Source organism: Nomascus leucogenys, chromosome 21, assembly GCF_006542625.1.
Source record: "Nomascus leucogenys isolate Asia chromosome 21, Asia_NLE_v1, whole genome shotgun sequence".
Classification (NCBI taxonomy): Eukaryota; Metazoa; Chordata; class Mammalia; order Primates; family Hylobatidae; genus Nomascus; species Nomascus leucogenys.
Window position 1 is genome coordinate 45,266,511 of NC_044401.1, and position 20,592 is coordinate 45,287,102.

Sequence of the window (20,592 nt, forward strand, 5' to 3'; positions counted from 1 at the left end):
GATGGTTTCTAAAAAGCTGTACCCCAGAGCCCTTTTTGACTTTATTTGGGAATGGGTATAGGGAGTTAATAGATCATTTGGGGGCTGCAATGTTGATGAAAGTTGAAAACTATCCAAGACAAACTTACCTCATTGTAAACCTGATCCAGCGGCCCACAGGCAAGTGGCATTCAGTCAGTGATTGATATATATTTGGTTAGCCCAGAAGCTAGTACACTGTTGATGCTGAGACCCAGAACACACTGATTGGATATTTGACAGCACTAGGAAATTTTATGGGGACTTGGGTAGCCTTCCAGCATACAAAGTCTTTCAAAAGTAGACTGCTGATTATAAAGGGGAATGGGCAAAAGTGTGTGGATACCTCACCACAATAAATTAAGAGAGTCAGTGCCTAGCCCTACGATGGGGGGAAAAACTGAACATAAGCCACTGGCAGCCTGTCTAGCCTGTGACTGTCTCACGGACCCATCAGCCTGTTGGAGGGATAGGTGATGAGTCTGAGCAGGTTTGGGGGTTTGGCATAATGCTGGTGAAAGGGCCCCTTTTTGGATAGCTCATTAGGATGGAGCTGTTCCTCCACTCTCCTGTTTTTACATTTAAGTGTATCACCACAGGATAACAATTGGAAGCATTTTCCTTTCTTTCCCTCTCATCCATATCACCCATTTAGCTTTTCCTGCAATTCTCATTAGGATAAATGTCTATGCTTCTGCCAGACTTCTATTGGGCAGTCTTATTAATCACTTGGCCCAGGAGCTAGAGGAAAATGATGGATGCTCTACGGAAAGCTACCTAATAATTTTGACTATAGTAGCTCCCTTTTCAGATATCCCAGCATATACTATATAAATGAGGTTTAATATGTATGATTTTATTCTTTTCCTGCTAAATTTTCCTTTCTAATTGAAAAAAAAAACAAACCTGCTGTTTTCAGTACCTAGTGTCAAACTCTTGAAAATTGTCCATTTTCCTGCCATCTTTCCTTTTCCTCCCAGCAGGAGTTAAGTACTCTTCTGGGCACTACATTGACTTTCAAAGACCCCTCTCTGACTGCTTCTCACTTGCTCTCCCTCTCCACACCAACCTATATACCCTCTTCATTCTGCAAATGCTATATTTAATTTTTTTCTTAAAGTCATCGTTTTTCTTTCTTTTTTGCATTTTTTCTTTTACCGTCTGAGCATGGGCCCTGAATTCATTCCTGGAGTATTGCAGTAGCCATTGCCTGCCTTTTCCCCGCTGAGTCTGCCTTCACCCCGAATTGGTCTTCTGTAAACACTGCTTATTGCCTCCCTCTTGGCTACATAAGCAGTGGTCTCCAATGTGGGGGTGCCCTCAGGTACATAAGACAACTTACTGGGGTATGGGAAGAAAATATTAGAGCCTCTTTATATCATTTTAAAATGGTTTTGTGTTTTCTTATGTATATGATGATAGTACAGTAGCATAGATGTAGAATTTATAAACAAGTTACATGTTTGGGGCTACACGAACAAAATTATTTTCAGTGACAGAGATATATCATCAAAGTTTGGAAATCACTGGCCTATACATGAAGTCCACACTTACCTAATATTCTGATATTTTTGTAGCCTATTCTCCAACCTACCTTTCCAGCATCTAGTTATTTATTTGGTTGATGAACTCTGTTCCAAACAAATTGTTTTCTTTGCTATCCTGAAACTCACACTTGGCTTTCTTCCCTCCAAGTTTTTGTTCATATGGCCCCACTTCTCTGGAATGTTCTCCCTCTTATGTTTGCTTATCTAGAGCATAGTGGTCATTCAGGGTCCTACTCAAATCTCTCTACAAGGGCTTCTCTGACCAGCCCAGGCCAAATTTCCATTGTAATCCCATGGTAATTACTAAAGCCACATACTGCGTGGGATAGCTCTTAAGTAGCTCTGTGGCGTAATTTGTTAAAATATCTTAATGTTTTCATTTGCATTTTACCTCCCTAGCTAGATGGTAAGTCATTTAGGATATTATTTTTTTTTTTGCTCTATTAGTATAAAAAAGTCTTGTACACTTAGTGGGTTTTTCATGAACACTTGTTTCCAGAGCCTATTTTTATATTTTGGATTACCTTTTTGCCCACTACTACTGCTAAGCTTTGCACTGCTGACAGTCTCCAGACCACTAATTTGTGTGATCGATGGTGTTAAACATGTAAGCAAAGACATAGAAAAGTCCCATCACAGCAGATTTTCTAGAGAGGAGGGGATGTGGGATGGCATTGGTGTTGATTGGCTTTATTATAGGCTCTCAATAAATGTCTATTGAATGAATGTCCTTTCTGTGGTGAGTTTGCCATAATGAAGGATTTAACTTCTTCCAGCAATAACTACTCTTGAGAACCTACAGTAAGCCCAGAATTAGAGCTATCTTTGGCTTCACATGTAAAACCAAGCTCACGTCACAGAAAGGAAAGAGGAAGCAGTGGTTTGGTTTCTTAGAATCTTCCTACCAAAATTTGATTCTTGGTTCTTTCTACCACTTTCTCTTTCTTCCCTTCCCACATGGGATAGCAATGTAACAATACTAGGTTGAGAATATCTCAGCCATGCTTGGGAGCACTAAGTTGCATTTTCACCTTCAAGACTTTTAGTCCTATTCCTTATCAGTTCTTCCGCTTAGAAGAAGAAAAGATTCAGAGCTCATAAAAGCTCTGGAGTATTTATTTGACTAAGTACAACTGTGTGATAGCTGCTAAGATAGTATTATCACAGGCTTGGTTAACGAAAGTACAATGTACAGATCAAAAGAAGCAATAGTATTCAAAGGTATTCAGACCATACAAGTCATGAGCTGTGTATGAATAATGCATTCTTTTTTTTTTTTTTTTTTTTTTTTTTTTTTTTTGAGACAGAGTCTCACTCTTTCACCCAGGCTGGAGTGCAGCGGCATGATCTCGGTTCTCTGTAACCTCCACCTCCCAGGTTCAAGTGATTCTCATGCCTCAGCCTCCTGAGTAGCTGGGATTACAGGCATACCACCATGCCTGGCTAATTTTGGTATTTTTAGTAGACACAGGGTTTCACCATGTTGGCCAGGCTGGTCTCAAACTCCTAACCACAGTGATCCGCCCACCTCGGCCTCCCAAAGTGTTGGGATTACAGTCGTGAGCCACCATGCCCAGCCAATGCATTCTATTATTCTATTCTAAATGCAGCCTTCTACAATGTTCTTGAACAAACTGGAGGGGCCCAGAGGAGGTAACCAAACCATGTAGTCCATGTAATTTGAAGGAAAGTTGAGGAAACCAAGGTTAACTATGGGGAGAAGTTAGGAGAAGACACATGAGAGCTGTCTTCTAGTAATTGAAGCACTGCCATGGGAATGAGGTTGCAAAGAGCAACTAACTCTTTGTTACCCCAGAGGGCAGCACCTAGACCTATGGGTGGGAGTTCTCTTCGTTCCATATCAGGAAGAACTAATAAAGTTCTTTCCACTTTACAGAGTTCAATTCCATCTTACAGGAGCATCTGGTATTCTTGGACTTCACTGAGTCCTCAAAGTCTTTCCGCTTTATTGGTTGCTCAAGCCGTGGCACCGAATTCTGCTTTAGAATTCATTTGGCTCCCTGGCTCCACCCAAAGGCCATGAGATCCCCCATGTTCCTATCTCCCAGAGCTGCCCCTGGTGCTTTATGGTCACTTGGTCATTGTTACACCAAAGCTTCTGCCTCAGTGAGTTAGGATCTCTGCTGCACAAGACCTACTGTTAAGGAACAAAAACAGGGTGTATCTGCAGTGCAGATAAAACTCCCGAAGAGTCACCACCCACCCATGAGTCCTTCTGGACGTTAATGGGCCCTTCTGTGGTCTTGCTACCAGCCTTGGTCTTTAATCCGTGCTTTTGTTTATCAAGAAAGGATGCTCACCCAACTCCCCAGATAGAACTAACACAATTTTTCTGGGTTTTGCATTAAGGGATTATCTCTAAGCCAGGAATAGGGCTCCCCCTGCTTTCACTGTGTGATTTTTAATAAAGCCTTTTCTAGACTTGTGGACTGTTGCTGCTGGCAGTGAGTGTATAAGGAATCAGAAGACCTAGGATTTAGTCCTGCCTCTGTTGTCTACTGTATAGTCCTGGGAAAATTACTTAGTCTACTTGGGGTTCTCTTTTACCTCACTTATTATCGATGCTGATTCTGTCTATTCAAATCTAATCCCAAGAGAGTTATGATGATAATTGAGTGGCATGAACGGGCTTTGTAAACTGATAATCAAGCATCTACAAATGTTCTTAGCCACCTCAACTGCCTTGTGAAGGACAGGGAAAGGGAACTGTGTCATCCTCATCTCCTGTAGCTTGGTATGAAGCTGGGCACTTGGAAACTTAGTATTTGCCAGCAATAGATTGGTTGGGTGAATGTTGCAGGGTAATAGCTTAACAGTCTATACAATTTGGTTTTATTCCCCAAGTTTGAGAAACAAGAGCTTCCTCGCCATGTGAGAATCTAGTGTATCTCTAAACTGAAGTCCTGGAGCCCCAGAATTCTACCATCTTCCTGGCATGAAAGACCAAGCCTCTGGAAAGAAAGCCCCTAGGCCGAGTGTGGTGGCTCACACCTGTAATCCTAGCACTTTGGGAGGCCGAGGCAGGCAAATTGCCTGAGCTCAGGAGTTCAAGACCAGCCTAGGCAACACGGTGAAACCCCATATCTAGTAAAATACAAAAGAAATTAGATGGGCGTGGTGGCATGCGCCTGTAATCCCAGCTACTCGGGAGGCTGAGGCATGAGAATGGCTTGAACTCGGGAGGCAGAGGTTGCAGTGAGCCGAGATCGCACCACTGCACTCCAGCCTGGGGTGACAAAGCAAGACTCCGTCTTTACAAAAAAAAAAAAAAAGATAGAAAAGAAAAGAAAGCCCCTTTCTGAGCTCATCATTGGGTGGCACACTGGCGTAGTTCACTGGGCTCAGGATGGCCCCAGTGGACCCTGGCTAATAATCCTCTGCCTTTAGGGAAGACTGGCCAGGACTGAACTCCTATTTAGTCTACTTGGTGGCCTGGCACCCTGAGAATGTGCCCTACCTGCTTCAGCAAGACTTCCCACCCTCTGCTTCTCCTATTTTGACAGCATTCATCTCCTCCTTGGGCCAGCCTTGTGGATCATGGAAGAACATGGCCACAGCCAGGCTGTATTTGTGTGTGTGCTTTGCCTCCCTTTGGAAGAATTAACTTGTTTTGTCAATAGCCAGGTGGAGTGAGCAAAAGTTCAGAATCCAGATGGGGAAAAAATAATGGCCTCATCATATCCATTGCAGAGGTGTATGTTTCCAGGGACTGGGTTCTTCTAGCATTCTTCCGTGGAAGAGATTCCCAAGGTTCTTTTTTTTTGAGACAGAGTTTCGCTTTTGTTTCTTGTTGCCGAGGCTGGAGTGCAATGGTGTGATCACGGCTCACTGCAACCTCCGCCTCCCAGGTTCAAGCTATTCTTCTGCCTCAGCCACTTGAGTAGCTGGGATTGCAGGCATGCGCCACCACACCAGGCTAGTTTTGTACTTTTAGTAGAGACAGGGTTTCTCCATGTTGGTCAGGCTGGTCTCGAACTCTCAACCTCACATGATCTGCCCGCCTCAACCTCCCAAAGTGCTGGGATTACAGGCATCAGCCACCACACCAGGCCAATTACTGAGGTTCTTGTAAGAAGGTAAAAGTTTAGATTTCCACCATTTTTTGTTTGTTTTTCTTTTTGTTTTTGTTTTGTGGAGGCAGAGTCTGACTGTGTTGCCCAGGCTGGTCTCAAATTCCTGGCCTCAAGCAATTCTCCTGCAGTGGCCTCCCAAAGTGCTGGGATTACAGGTGTGAGGCACCAATGCCCAGCCTCCACAAAATTTTTTTTAGCCCAGTTACAAACCTGAAATGTCATTGGCCCGGAAAATCCAGACTTAAGCTTTTCAACTGTGTATTGTCCCTACACCCACCAACAGTTTGCCTAGGAATTACTTAGATCTCATGCTTTTTGTCCAGAGAATATTACATAAGGTTTTCGTTGTTGTTCTGTTTTTTTGAGACGGGGTCTCGCTCTGTTGCCCAGACTGGCGTTGAACCTGAGCTCAAGCAATCCTCCCACTTCAGCCTCCCAAAGTGACAGCCACAGACATGTGTTATTTTTTTACATAAATTTTATTGTGTATATTTGAGGTTTACAACATGATGTTATGGGATACCCATAGATAGTAGAATGGTTACTGTAGTGAAGCAAATTAACATATCTATCATGTCACACAGTTACTTTTTTGTGCATGTGGGACAAAAGTAGCTAAAATTTAGATTTTAATTGGTTAAATAAAATTTTGGTGGAAATCTAAATTAGTACCTAAAGAGTAGCTAAATGTACTTATTTAACAAAAATTCCAAATACAATTTTATTAATGATAATCTTCACGTAGATTAGGTCTCTAGACCTGTTCATGCTACAGATTTGCTACTTTGTATCCTTTGACCTACATGTCCTGGTTTCCTAGCTGCCTTCTCCACTTTGCTGGTAACTACTGTTTTATTTTCTATCAGTATATATGTTTGTGTATATTTTGACCTTTTAAAAAAATATTCCACATATAAATGAGATCATGCAATATTTTTCTTTCTGTATCTGGCTTATTTCACTCAGCATCATGACCTTCAGGTCCATCTGTGTTGTGGCAAATGGCAGGATTTTTTTTTTTTTTTTTTATACTCTAAGTTCTGGGATACATGTGCAGAACGTGCAGATTTGTTACATAGGTATACACGTGTCATGGTGATTTGCTGCACCCATCAACCCATCATCTACATTAGGTATTTCTCCTAATGCTATCCTTCCCCTAGACCCCCACCCCCAGACAGGCCCCAGTGTGTGAGATTCCCCTCCCTGTGTCCATGTGTTCTCATTGTTCACCTCCCACTTATGAGTGAGAACATGCGGTGTTTGGTTTTCTGTTCCTGTGTTAGTTTGGTGAGAATGATGGTTTCCAGCTTCATTCATGTCCCTGCAAAGGACATGAACTCATCATTTTTTATGGCTGCATAGTATTCCATGGTGTATATGTGCCACATTTTCTTTATCCAGTCTATCATTGATGGGCATTTGGGTTGGTTCCAAGTCTTTGTTATTGTGAACAGTGCTGCAATAAACATACGTGGACATGTGTCTTTGTAGTAGAATGATTTATAATCCTTTGGGTATATACCCAGTAATGGGATTGTTGGGTCAAATGGTATTCCTGGTTCTAGATCCTTGAGGAATCACCACACTGTCTTCCACAATGGTTGAATAATTTGCACTCCCACCAACAGTGTAAAAGTGTTCCTATTTCTCCACATCCTCTCCAGCATCTGTTGTTTCCTGACTTTTTGATGATCGCCATTCTAACTGGTGTGAGATGGTATCTCATTGTGGTTTTGATTTGCATTTCTCTAGTGACCAGTGATGATGAGCTTTTTTTCATGTTTGTTGGCTGCATAAATGTCTTCTTTTGAGAAGTGCGTGTTCATATCCTTTGCCCACTTTTCGACGGGGTTGTTTGTTTGTTCCTTGTAAATTTGTTTAAGTTCTTTGTAGATTCTGGATATTAGCCCTTTGTCAGATGGATAGATTGCAAAAATTTTCTCCCATTCTGTAGGGTGCCTTTTCACTCTGATGGTAGTTTCTTTTGCTGTGCAGAAGCTCTTTAGTTTAATTAGATCCCATTTGTCAATTTTGGCTTTTGTTGCCATTGCTTTTGGTATTTTAATCATAGTCTTTGCCCATGCCTATGTCCTGAATGGTATTGCCTAGATTTTCTTCTAGGGTTTTTAGGTTTTAGGTTTTAAAAATGTTTAAGTCTTTAATACATCTTGAGTTAATTTTTGTTTAAGGTGTAAGGAAGGGGTCCACTTTCAGTTTTCTGAATATGGCTAGCCAGTTTTCCCAACACCATTTATTAAATAGGGAATCCTTTCCCCATTGCTTGTGCTTTAAGGCTGAATAATATTTCTCTCTCTCTCTCTCTCTGTGTGTGTGTGTGTGTGTGTGTGTGTGTGTGTGTGTGTATGTATCACAGTTTCTTTAACCATTTGTCCATCAATTACACTTAGGTGTTTCCATATCATACTATTGTAAATAATACTGCAATGAACATGGGGGTGCAGATATTTTAAGAAAAGCTGACTTCATTACCTTTGCGTATATACCCAGAAGAGGGATTATTGGGTCATATGATAATTCTATTCTTAATTTATTTGGGAACCTCCATACTGTTTTCCAAAATGTCTATACAAATCTATATTCCCACCAACATGTACTAGGGTTCCCTTTTTTTCACACCCTTGCCAACATTTGTTATCTCTTATTTTTTATTTTTATTTATTTATTTACTTTTTTTTTTGCTGCCTCCCTGTCTGGGAATTGGACCCTGATCTCCTATTTTTTTCATAATAGCCATCCTAACAATTGTGATATGCAAATTTTTATCAAAGAGGAGCAACTAAGAGGTGATTGGTTGGTGTGGTAGGTGGTACTGGACCAGCCAGCTTACCCATTGTATCATCACATGAGCTTTGATCTCTTCCCAAGTTACATAGCATATTTAATAAATTCTTGGAGTCCTCCTGTACACCAGGCTTTGAAATCAAGCACAGAATTTTCCTTATATGGAGCTCGCAGTCTCTAGGGTTAATGCTCAAAATCCTCTCCTCCCTGGACTGTTGGAAATCATTTCCTCTCAGATTTTAGTCCGACATCTCTCTGTGTGACTGCTAGAGGGATCTTTCGTTTACTTTTTTTTTTTGAGACAGAGCCTTGCTGTGTCACCCAGTATGGAGTGCAGTGGCATGATCTCGGCTCACTGCAACCTCCACCTCCCAGGTTCAAGTGATTCTCCTGCCTCAGCCTCCCGAGTAGCTGGGACTACAGGAATGTGCCACCACATCTGACTAGTTTTTGTATTTTTAGTAGAGATGGGGTTTCACAATGTTGGCCAAGCTGGTCTTGAACTCCTGACCTCAGGTTATCTGCCCGCCTCGGCCTCCCAAAGTGTTGGGATTACAGGCATGAGCCACTGCGCCCGGCCTCTTTTCCATTTTTTTTTTTAATTAATAGTTCTTTTCTGATGAATAAAAGAAATATATGCTTATTCAAAAAAATTTGGAAAAATGACAAGAGTATAAACGTAAATCATCATCTAGACATATTCAGTGTTGAAATTTTGATACGTTTTCTTCTAGACCCTTTTAAAAATAGTGTAGTTAATCATAAAGTACTTAAAGTTTAAGTTCTGTTTCTCTTTACTATCACATCAGAGACATTGTCCCAAATTATGAAAATATCTTTGGAACATTAAGACTGACATTTCTAAGTCTTAAATCAAAACATGTTATTTCCCTGCTTACAACCCTCCCATCATTGGTCTTAGAAAGTAAAGTTCCTACTTCTTTCTTTTAATTTTAATTTTAATTTTTTTATTTAATAGAGATGGGGTTCTCGCCATGTTGCCCAGGCTCGGTTCAAACTCCTGAGCTCAAATGATCCTCTCAGGACAGCCTCCCAAACTGCTGGCATTACAGGCGTGAGCCACCATTCCCAGCCAAGTCTCCACTTCTTAATGCCATGCAGACAAGGTTCCTTATGATCTGATCCCTGCAAACTTCTCCAGGATTCTGTTTTCACTCCTCATCCCCTCTTCCTTTAATACCTACTCACCCAGACCCACAAAACATACAGTTACTTGCCAACCTCCTTCCCTCACGCTCTGTACTCTGCCCACACCAGGCTACTTTCAGCTTCCCAGGCTGCTCCCATGTCATTTGCTCCTTCACCCTATACTCACAATGCTGCTCCTGCCTGGAATGTCCTCCCATTGGCATATCCAGTGAAAGTCTCTTCATTTATCCATTCTCAGTTCAATCATTGCCTCTTCCATTAAGTCTTTCCTTTCCTTCTCCACCCCACCATAGAGCCACCTGCTCCTTTTGTTCATCCTCCATTGTACCCTGTGTCTCTACAAGAGTGCCCGTTTTGGCTTAGATTATGGAGGCCAGGGAGCTGTGTCTTATTCATCCTCATTTCTCCAGCACTTTGCAAATATTTAGCATGTAGTACATGTTCAATAAATATTTGCCTGAATTCAAATCAGTGGTTACAATACTATGTGATGAATGCCGTGCAGGGAGTATGTAAAGAGTGTTTACAGGTGCCCAGAGAAGGGGCAGGTTATGAGTATATGATCCCAGATCCAGCGCCCAGGAAATGTGCTCATTTCAAATATGGGGATGACCTTCCTCCACACTTCGTCACATATTTGAATCTATTTGCATTTCTATTCCCCATCCTTGGATCGACTATGGGAATATTTGTTGCTCTATCCCCATATACCTTTTCCTTTGTCCTCTGAGACTATTTGTGCCCTCAGCTCCAGGTGGGGCAGAAGTCCTCACTATGGCAGAAACCTGGCCACCACTGCCTGTTTTCTCCCAAGAGCAGAACAGACAATTTTAGGTCAACCCTAGTTGCCCTTAGCTGGGGCTCAGTATCCCAATTCTAGCATAGGTAGCTAGGTCTTCACAGGCAATCACTCTTGAATTATAACAAGCATTAAAATCAAACCCATTGTTTTAGGCAGACTACCTAGCATATAGCTTTAACCAAATTCTTTCTTCCTCTTGTCCTTCTCTCTCAGTGTTGCCATCCCAGAGAGACCTTCCCTAGAGATAACTTGGGCTACTTTGCTCATAGAACAGGTCAGGTAGGAGGAGATGGAAGTATTTCCCCATTTGACTTAATGGACTCCTCAGATGCTCTTCGTTCTGTAGAAAGGTTGAGAGTGGACCACACAAAGCTGGATGCTCCATGGGAGTGCCTGTGGGCAGAGGTGTCTCCCTGGGAAGGGGTAGGAGCACAGAGGATACCACTGAGCAGCAATTCAGTAGAGGAAGACATTCATTTCTTCTAAGGGCAAAGGGATGGAACTGTGAATGAACTTCAGCAGCATCTAATGGTCAGACGAGCCTATAAACCAAGGCTTGTTTCCCAGGCGTTGCAGTCACCATGCTACCACTCAACAGGCTGCAGAACAAAGGCTGAAACAGGACAATGGGGAGAAGGAGAGAAGAGGAAGTAAAAGGCATGTAATCAGATCAATCACCAGCTGGGCCCATCTGCCCAGGAGCCTGTCTCTGGTGATGGCACCAGGAGACATGTCATTGGAATGCCTGCCTGTGTGCTTGGTTGTCAAGCACCAGACACTCTCATTTCCTTAATAACAGGTTACAGATCCTGTATCTATAAATTGAGCTAAACCCTTCTTGACCTTTCCATATTTTTAGCCTATACTGCTGCTCTGGATATAACAACTTCCATGGCTGATTACTTGTTCTGTGAATACTTTTATTTCAAGTTAAAAGAAATTCTGTCTTAAGTTTGAAGACCCTGTCCTCTTAGTTCCAGTTTCTAGTGTTGGTAACAAATTCATGTTCAGCCCTTGGCATATTTTGTCAATTTGGGGGTGGGGGAATGGAAGAAGTTTGATATCTCTGCTTAGTGTTATGTTTTTCAGATTCAAATCTTCATATTCTCCATCTTTTCTTATAAAATGGGCCATCAGGAACCTCATTACTTTTTGATTTATTTCTCTTGACCTTTCTTTTCTACCTGTTTAGCCTATGTTAAAATAGAGCAACTAAGAGCATTGTGACAATACTCCAAGTGCAGCTCACTGAAGGCCAGGCTGAAGCCTTTACTTCCTACTACCTTTTTGGACTGCATTTTTTTAAATCTTCGTGACTTTAACCTTAGGGCTAATGTTTTCAAAAACTACTAAATGAAACTGTTTCTGTTAGCTGCAGTAGCTAGTTGAGGCAGGCATCTTGTAAGAGCAGTTTAGGGCCAGGCACGGTGTCTCACACCTGTATTCCCAGCATTTTGAGAGGCTGAGGTGGGGTATCACTTGAGCCCAGGAGTTCAAGACCAGCCTGGGCAACGTAATGAGACCCCGTCTCTTAAAAAAAAAAAAAAACAATTAGCTGGATATGGTGGTGCATGACTGTCCCAGCTATTTCGGAGGCTGAGGTGAGAGGATTGCTTGAGCCTGAGAGGCCAAGGCTGCAGTTAGCCATGATTGCACCACTGTACTCCAGCCTGGGCAATAGAGTGAGACCCTGTCTCAAAATAGATGATAGATAGATAGATAGATAGATAGATAGATAGATAGATAGATAGATAATTATGGCTGGGTGCATTGGCTCATGCTTGTAATCTCAACACTTTGGGAGACTGAAGCGGGAGGATCACTTGAGCCCAGGAGTTCAAGACCAGCCTGGGCAACATAGTGAGACCCTGTCTCTAAAATAAAATAATAATAATAATAATAATAATAATAATAATAATAATAATAAAGAATAGCCTTAGATTAGTCTGTCATTATTTGTTTTACAGTTGCCCAACTTGACCTTACTCTCCAGCCTTACTGTGTATCCATACTACTTCTGCCAATTTGCATAATGAAATGCTAAATGTCACAGTGTAATCCTTCTTCCAGGACACTTGTAAAAGTGTTAAAATTGACTCCATTTTGAGTATTTTTATCGTTAACAGTTCCATCCATGGGGACAGGGGAAAACCTTATCATCATAGGACATTTTTAACTATAGTAGGGGTTGCACAGCTATTATCTCTGCCTATTCCTTAGAAATCTGTAGAGAGGGAAGATTTAATTTGAAAACTGAGGAAAACTGAGAAAAACTGAAGCGTGGAACAATTTTAGCTGTCTCACATAAATCATTCAGTGACTAGCAGATCTGGGATTCAAATTTAGGTTCTTTTACCCTTAGTTCCCTCTAGAGTACCATATTCACCCTTTTCACTTGTTTTCTTTTGTAACTGCATATTTGGTATAGAATTGCAATCGTTAGCATTACCTCTGGAGCACTTACCTAGAGATAGTCACTTTGACAATTTCATTATGTCTGGGAAATTGGCAACACATAGATGCCAAGTACATTCTGGTTGCCTGAGAAGGTGGCAGCTTTGGGCTCCCTGCTGCAGGAGGATAAAGTCTCTGGTCTGCTAGTGCTTCACTGTGGTTTGGTGAGAACAGCCTTGGCTACTGATTTTCTATGTTGTCTGTGGCTAGGCTGGGAGGACACAGGGATTCCAAATGACTTTCCAAAGTACACTTTTCTAAGGCTGTTTATTCTCTCTTTTCAGAGTCTAGAAGGAGGCTCATACCGGGGGAGCTTGAAAGACCCTGCAGGCTGCCTGAATGAGGGGATGGCCCCACCCACACCTCCTAGAAACCCAGAAGAAGAACAGAAAGCCAAGGCCCTGAGAGGCAGGATGTAAGTGGCTTCCCCAGGTTCCTCCCTGTGGTGCACATGTGAGTGCGGTGGACAATGGACAAAGGTTGGGGAGAATTCGAGAGGGGTTCCCCACACTGTTTCCACTGACATCATTCATTCTAAGACTCAGATCTGTACAGCATAGCACTGATAAACATTGAGCCACTTTGGCACTGACTTGATTGAAGTTTAGGCTAAAGTATGTTCTATGAGATAGCAGCTATTACTGACAAAGTGTGGTCATAGGTCTGTTAGAAATTTAAAACTTAGTGATAAAAGGAAAACGGCAAAGTTGAGGAAACTATGAGACTGTTACTGAGGGCCTGTAGAATCAGAGAGTCTCTGACCATGGCAGAAAGTCTGATAGAGGTCATCTAAGAAAACATTTCCCCAAATGTAGGAAAGTTATATATAGAGGAAGGAGCTGTTGTACCACCAAGCAGGTCCTGTCTCTACTCCTTCTCCAAAGGTTTTAATTTTGCATCTGTTTCTGGGATTAGTTCCACGAGAACTTCTTCTCCACTTTAAATAGTTAGTGGTAAAATAAAATTCATAATGCAGAACAGTCCCATGTTATGCAAGAGTTACCTATGTTGATATGAAGTCAATCTATTATTTTAGTTGATCAAGAATATACCAGATACCACTAGTGCAAAAGCAGAACTCCTCCAAAACTTTCATTTTCTTTTTCTTTTCTTTCTTTTTTTTTTTTTTCTTTTTTTGAGACAGGGTCTTGCTTGGTCACCCAGACTAAAGTGCAGTGGTATGATCATAGCTCACTGCAGCCTTGACCTCCTGGGCTCAAGGGATCCTCTCACCTCAGCCTCCCAAGTAGCTGGGACTCCAGGTGTGCACCACCATGCCTGGCTAATTATTTTATTTTTTGTAGAGATGGAATCTCGTTTTGTTGCCCTGGCTGGTCTGGGACTCCTAGGCTCAAGTAATCCTCCTGCCTCAGCCTCCCAAACTGTTGGGATTACAGGCAGGATCCACTACACTCGGCCAACTTTTGTTTTCTTGTTTAGGGTTTGACTCTGTGTTGGAAGCAGAGCTACTGATGAGTCTTAGACATAGCTCAGCATGTGAGAGATTATAAGCAGTAGTGAGAATTGGGAAGGCAGGTGTAAAGGGTGTCTCCCTGCTGTTAATTAGCCTGCCTTTCTCTCTCAAATTCATCACTCCTTTAGCCTGGCCACAGACATGAAAACTAGCAAAAATAAGTGAGACCAGGTCCTTCTGTTACCTAGAATGTACAAAGTGTCTATTTATGAGTTTTTGTTTCCTAGGAAACAAAAGTGAGAACATCACAGTGAAGGCCTGGTTTGAAAGCAGGGCTATCACTTCATAGTGGAGATGAATAAGTAGCATGTAAATCCTGAAATTCCATATTTATCCCCTCAGCTTTGTGAGTACTCAGGGAGAACCCCAAGAAGTTGGTAAGTGTAATAGAGGTTAAGAAATGCCATCCCCCAAAGGGAAATTTCCTAGGACTTGCACAAAGCTGAGTCTCCTTAGCTTCTCAGGTTGTTGTTACACAGGTGAGGCCGAGTTGGAGCTGATGTCTTAGTCCTTTGTCAAGCCAAAGCAAAGCTTAAGTCAGGAAGGTGACCTCTGAGGTGGCAGGTGACCCTGGGAAAAGCCAGTCATTACTATTTTTTTTTTTTTGAGACAAAGTCTCGCTCTTTCACCCAGGCCAGAGTGCAGTGGCGCTGTCTCGGCTCACTGCAAGCTCTGCCTCCTGGGTTCACACCATTCTCCTGCCTCAGCCTCCCGAGTAGCTGGGACTATAGGCACCCACCACCGCGCCCGGTTAATTTTTTGTATTTTTAGTAGAGACGGGGTTTCACCGTGTTAGCCAGGGTGGTCTCAATCTCCTGACCTCGTGATCCGCCCGCCTCAGCCTCCCAAAGTGCTGGGATTACAGGCATGAGCCACCGTGCCCGGCTGCCAGTCACTACTCTTAGCATGTAGCTTGAACCGGCCTTTGAGCAGTCATTTAAGCCATTGTCCAGATTCAACAGGCCACAAAAGTTTGCTGTCTCTTTTGCCCACTTTACTCATCTCTTCTCCCTCCTCATTCTTGCCAAAATCCACCCCTCTTCACATCCTGAGCTATCCTGCAAATGCAGCTGTTAGAGTATCTCATACCTCTTACTATATGTCATCCTTATTCTCTCCTGCTGTACTTTATGGTCATGATGAAAGGGTGGTGTATAGGTGTTTCACTGTAAACCATATGTGAGGCCAGAGGCTGAGGGGTGTAGTGAACCAAGACTCAATCCAGAAGATGGCAGTAGGGCATCAAAGGGTTAAATGAGAGCTCCGTGGAGAAAAGATGAACACAAATAGTCATTTGTCCAGGAGAAGAAAAAAGTTGAGAATGGAGTTACTTGTCTTCAAGTTTTAGTCATTCATTCAACAAATACCGGTCTAACACCAGTATGTACCATCAGTGGGATACATCAGTGAATAAGACAAATAATAATAACAACATAAGTCTTTGCTCTCATGGCAAGTTTAAATTCTAGTGGGAGAAATCAGACAATAAACAAAATAAATTATGTATTATGTTGGAAACAAGAAAAAGAAAAAAAAATAGAGCAGTGTAAGGGAGATCCAGAGAATAAATGAGGCCATGTTGCAATTTTAAATGGCCCTGGCATTTGCACAAAGACCGGGGGAGGTAAATTAGCCATGGAGAAAAAGTGTTCTCAAGAGAGAGAACAGCCAGTGCAATGAATCTAAGGGATTTTCTGTGGAAGACCGGCCATTCCCTATCCCTGTGAAAGGAGGTTAGAAGTGGTTCTAACCAGTAGCTGAAATAATTTTAGTTGGACCAAAGAATAACATTTGTTTGTAAATGACTTCTACTGATAAGAACTTATCATGAAAAACATGCCTTGTTGTCAGTTCATTTGGCAATTAATTGTGCACTGCCTTGCAATGCCTGCAATTTAAATCCTTGATGTCACTCTTCAGAATGTCTTTTAATACGTCATGGTCTTCCTTCATTAACCCTTCAAGGGAAGAGATGACAGGTCCACTAGCAGCACCTAGTACAGTTCCCTTATCTAAAGGCTGAGAAGCCAAAGATAGCCCTCATCTGTCAGCAAATAGCTTAGGATAAAAATATCGCCTGGAGACCGAGAGCTGGACTTCATCTCCAGAGGGCCCTCCCAGCCCCATATTCCTACTATAACTTTCCTGTGGGTTTTCTTTTGCCACTTTCTACCAGGCAGTAACTTGGGCCATGGTAAAGATATATTTAAATGCTTTTATTTGGCCTTGCCAGTTCCTTCCTGTGGCCTAAAACACATGATTGTCTGTGCTAGAGAGGGAGCTGTTGGAAGTGCTGGGTGCACTGATAAAGAAGCATGTGTTCCTCTGCTTCCTCCCCATTGCCCAGAGGCCCCAGGCCCCAGGAATGTGGTGGCTTCTGGGGCTATACGGAGCAAGAATTTCAGATGAATTGCTTCCTGGGTTCAAAACGGTTACAACCCTTGTGCTGGGGTCCCACTTTGACATCTCAGAACTTTATCCTTTCTGCTACTTGGGCCCAAAATGCAATTGTGTGGTCCCAGGCAAAACTCGTTCCAATCAGATTGGAGGAGTTTGACTCCAGTAGGTTGCACAGCACCACCCTGCCCCTGTGCACAACCATTAGCATTTTATGTAAAGCTCTTTAGTGTCTGGACAAAAGACAGAAAGAGTGTTTGGGTTTGAGGCTTCAGGGACTCCCAAGAGCCAGTCAGAGTAGTTTACCAGGCAATGGGCTGCTGGGAAAGAGCATGGTCTTTGGACTCTTACACAACTGGGTTCAAATCCTGGCTCTGCTACTCATTTTGTAATCATGGTCAGGTTACCTAATCTTTCTGTCTCCGCATTTTCATTTATATAAAATAGGCTTTACAATACCTACCTTATTATAAGCCTGGGGAAACCCAGATGAAGGGAGTGGCACATAGTAAATGGTAGAAAGAATTAACAAGAAAGAAACCAAGAGGGCAAATGTCCTTGTAATTATTAAATCCTGCATCCTGGAAAAGGTAGTGCTGCATTAAAGGTGTGATTTTGGGATGTCTGCAGTCCATCTTTCTGGCCTTGACTGGGGATTTTCCAGGCCAGTTACTGTGGATACCTATCGGAATAATTGCAGCTTCCATATCTTAAAAGCTTCACTTGATATCTATCCATGTCTTGGAGGACTTACAGGTTGGTAATCAAGTAAATGTCTTTCTCCTCTTGTTAAGTGAAGAATGGAGCTGAAATGAAGGAAGAAAAGTCTCATCTTAACCCCTGCCCAGCCTTAAAGCTTTCAGAACTCAGTTTTGCCAAAATGGTTGTCATTCTTTCTGCCCTCTGTCTATACAATTGTTCAGTTGTAGGTGAGGGAGAAACACATGACGAATGGAAAGAAGAATGCTAGGTGCTGAGCATCATTTTTCATGTGACTATTGTATGTCACCTGGGGAAGTCCTTTCTGGCCTTGGTGTCCTCAGCCCTTCAGTAGGGCCTCCTGTAGGGAAAGCATCCGTAAGCATCTTTCCCAGGAGATAAGTGTGCATGTTTTAAGGGGACTTGTCATAAAGGTGCCAAAGTAACTTTTCTGTGAACTTAAGTGAAGATCTTTGGCTTAACAATGAAGAGGAACACTCATTGTTCTTAATCTCCTGCTCAGGTTTGTCCTGAATGAGCTGGTACAGACAGAGAAAGACTATGTCAAGGATCTGGGCATTGTGGTGGAGGTAAGTAGAGGGTTCCAGGTGGGTCTGTGCTTACCCAACCAGGAGCACATTGGACCCTACCTAGGCCAAGGTGTTTTAATCTGATGGTTACGTGTACTTTACTGTCTGAGCACTTGCAGAAATGAAAATAGAAATGATAATAAGTAGAATATGTAGGCAATATTTTTCTTTTCCCCTTGAAATAAGATATTTAGAGGGAAGTAGGGGCCCGAATGTTATAGCATTTGGGGGAGCCTCTTGGTTAGAGTGGAACTCATTCCACTTTGTTTTAGGTGACCAAGCTATTGTCTTAAGAGCTTTTTTTTGATGTTTAACTATGTGGACATATATTCTTCAGAGCTATGAGCCACATAGGCATAAAACCGTTCATTCTTAGTGGGATCTTAGGGCTTATACATTTCCATAGATTTTAAGGAGAAGTGTTATAGCTAACAAAAAGACAGATAAAAGAAAAGCCCACCAATGAGCAAGGTTGACAGGTCCACAGTTAAGAGTCAACTTGGTAGTAAATTAAACAAATCTGGCTCTGTAGGGATTCACTTAAGAGGGACTTAGACACTTGGATGAAAAAAAAAGCCTGAGAAAGTAAGTGGGTAATTTGAATGGCTTAGATCCCTATTGTTAATCATCTTGAAAACATGAAGTCTAAAAGTTCTCGGCCAGGTGCGGTGGCTCATGCCTGTAATCCCAGCACTTTGAGAGGCCAAGACGGGCGGATCACAAGATCAGGAGATCGAGACCATCCTGGCTAACACAGTGAAACCCCATCTCTACTAAAAACACAAAAAAAATTAGCCGGGCGTGGTGGTGGGTGCCTGTAGTCCCAGCTACTCGTGAGGCTGAGGCAGGAGAATGGCGTGAACCTGGGAGGTGGAGCTTGCAGTGAGCTGAGATCGCGCCACCACACTCCAGCCTGGGTGACAGAGCAAGACTCCATCTCAAAAAAAAATAAAAATAAAAATAAAACAAAAAAATAAAAATTCTGTGCCTAAAGCCTACATTGCCTGCCAGTTCCTTACATTTGGCCTGAGTTCCCATCCTGTGAAATCTGCTGACTTAGGGTTTTGTATTTGCTTATCCTGAACCTTGAATAAACAGATTAACCAGGCATATAGAAGACCTGAATTTTAACTTATGGAAAGTTATTCTTGTTTTTTTGTGGGGCTGGGGGGTGGAAGAGGTACAGCAGCTTCCGTATGCAGTCCAGCCCAGGAGTAGAGGACGAGGGAATCTGAAGACTGGGAGGCTGAAATGCAGGGAACTCAGACATCAGCGGTGCGATTATGGGACAAGTCATCATCCAACACCCAGGTGCCTGGGTTTTCTTGTCCGTCAGATGGGGATAATGCTACCTGTCCAACCTCAAAACCTGATTTTAAAACAGAAACGAAATTCTCTATGATCACGTTTTATAGACTATAAAGTATTAACATATTAAGACTTACTTCTAGGCCAGATGTATCTAGTTCTGAGCCTTTACAGACCTGATTAACTTGGATTGGGAGAAGGAAGAGGGACAGCTTATTGTTTTCTTCTATGCTCTGCTTTCTTAAGGGGACTGGAGACAAAGAAGGGGATCCTGAAACTCAAAAAAGTTTTCTTTATTGCTCTGCACCGGGGGTAAAAGACCTGGTTGAATAGTGAGAAACCACAGAAGCATTTGTCCTCAAACTCACACACAATGTGGACTCGCAGGGGTGCTGTGGTGTGTGGCATGGCCCAGAAAGCTTTCCTGTGAAAATATGCTACTAACCATTGCCTTTGCTGCTGCAGGGCTTCATGAAGAGAATAGAAGAAAAGGGTGTCCCTGAGGATATGCGAGGAAAGGACAAAATCGTGTTTGGAAATATTCATCAGATTTATGACTGGCATAAAGAGTAAGTGTTAATGCTGCCCCGAGGATCCAGTGTCCTGGGAACCCAGGACTTGAGTCCTCTTCCTGCATCTGACTCAAGGAGTAGGGCTTAGGGGAGAGTCTTCTGTAACTCATCTTATTATTGAGAAATAATACAGTTCTGAATAATGTGGCTTCCTTCTCTTATCCCCTTTCTCCTTTTAGTTTTTTCCTGGCGGAACTGGAAAAGTGTATCCAGGAGCAAGACAGATTGGCACAGCTCTTTATTAAGCATGTGAGTGTCTCCCATCACCTCCTCCCTAACTCCTTCACTAGGCTCATTTATATTCATTTTGAAATCCTGGCCAGACACAGTGGCTCACACCTGTAATTCCAACACTTTAGGAGGCCAAGGTGGGAGGGTTGCTTGAGCCCAGGAATTAAGACCAGCCTGGGCAACATAGTGAGGCCCCCATCTCTACGAAGAATTTAAAAATTAACCAGGGCTGGTGGCACATGCCTACAGTCCTAGCCACTTTGGGGGCTGAGACAGGAGGATCGCTTGAGCCTGGGAGGTCAAGACTGCAGTGAGCCATGACGGCCCCACCCTGCACTCCAGCCTGGGTGACAGAGCGAGACCCCGTCTCAGAAAAAAAATAATAAAATTTCTTCTCTTCTGCTCTTCCTTGACTGACCTTCCTTCTCAGC

The 20,592-nt window shown here is 42.6% G+C and overlaps 1 protein-coding gene across 16 annotated transcripts in view; it reads left to right on the plus strand.

Annotated features, from left to right (window-relative positions):
• Positions 1-20,592, plus strand: part of KALRN (kalirin RhoGEF kinase) — a 694,786-nt gene that overhangs the window by 602,594 nt on the left and 71,600 nt on the right. For all 16 annotated transcript variants that reach the window (XM_030802195.1, XM_030802198.1, XM_030802200.1 and 13 more), the window contains 4 exons: positions 13,175-13,305; positions 17,984-18,050; positions 19,824-19,927; positions 20,110-20,179. In XM_030802195.1, coding sequence (XP_030658055.1) covers positions 13,175-13,305; positions 17,984-18,050; positions 19,824-19,927; positions 20,110-20,179 — 372 coding nt within the window. The remainder of the gene's footprint in view (positions 1-13,174; positions 13,306-17,983; positions 18,051-19,823; positions 19,928-20,109; positions 20,180-20,592) is intronic.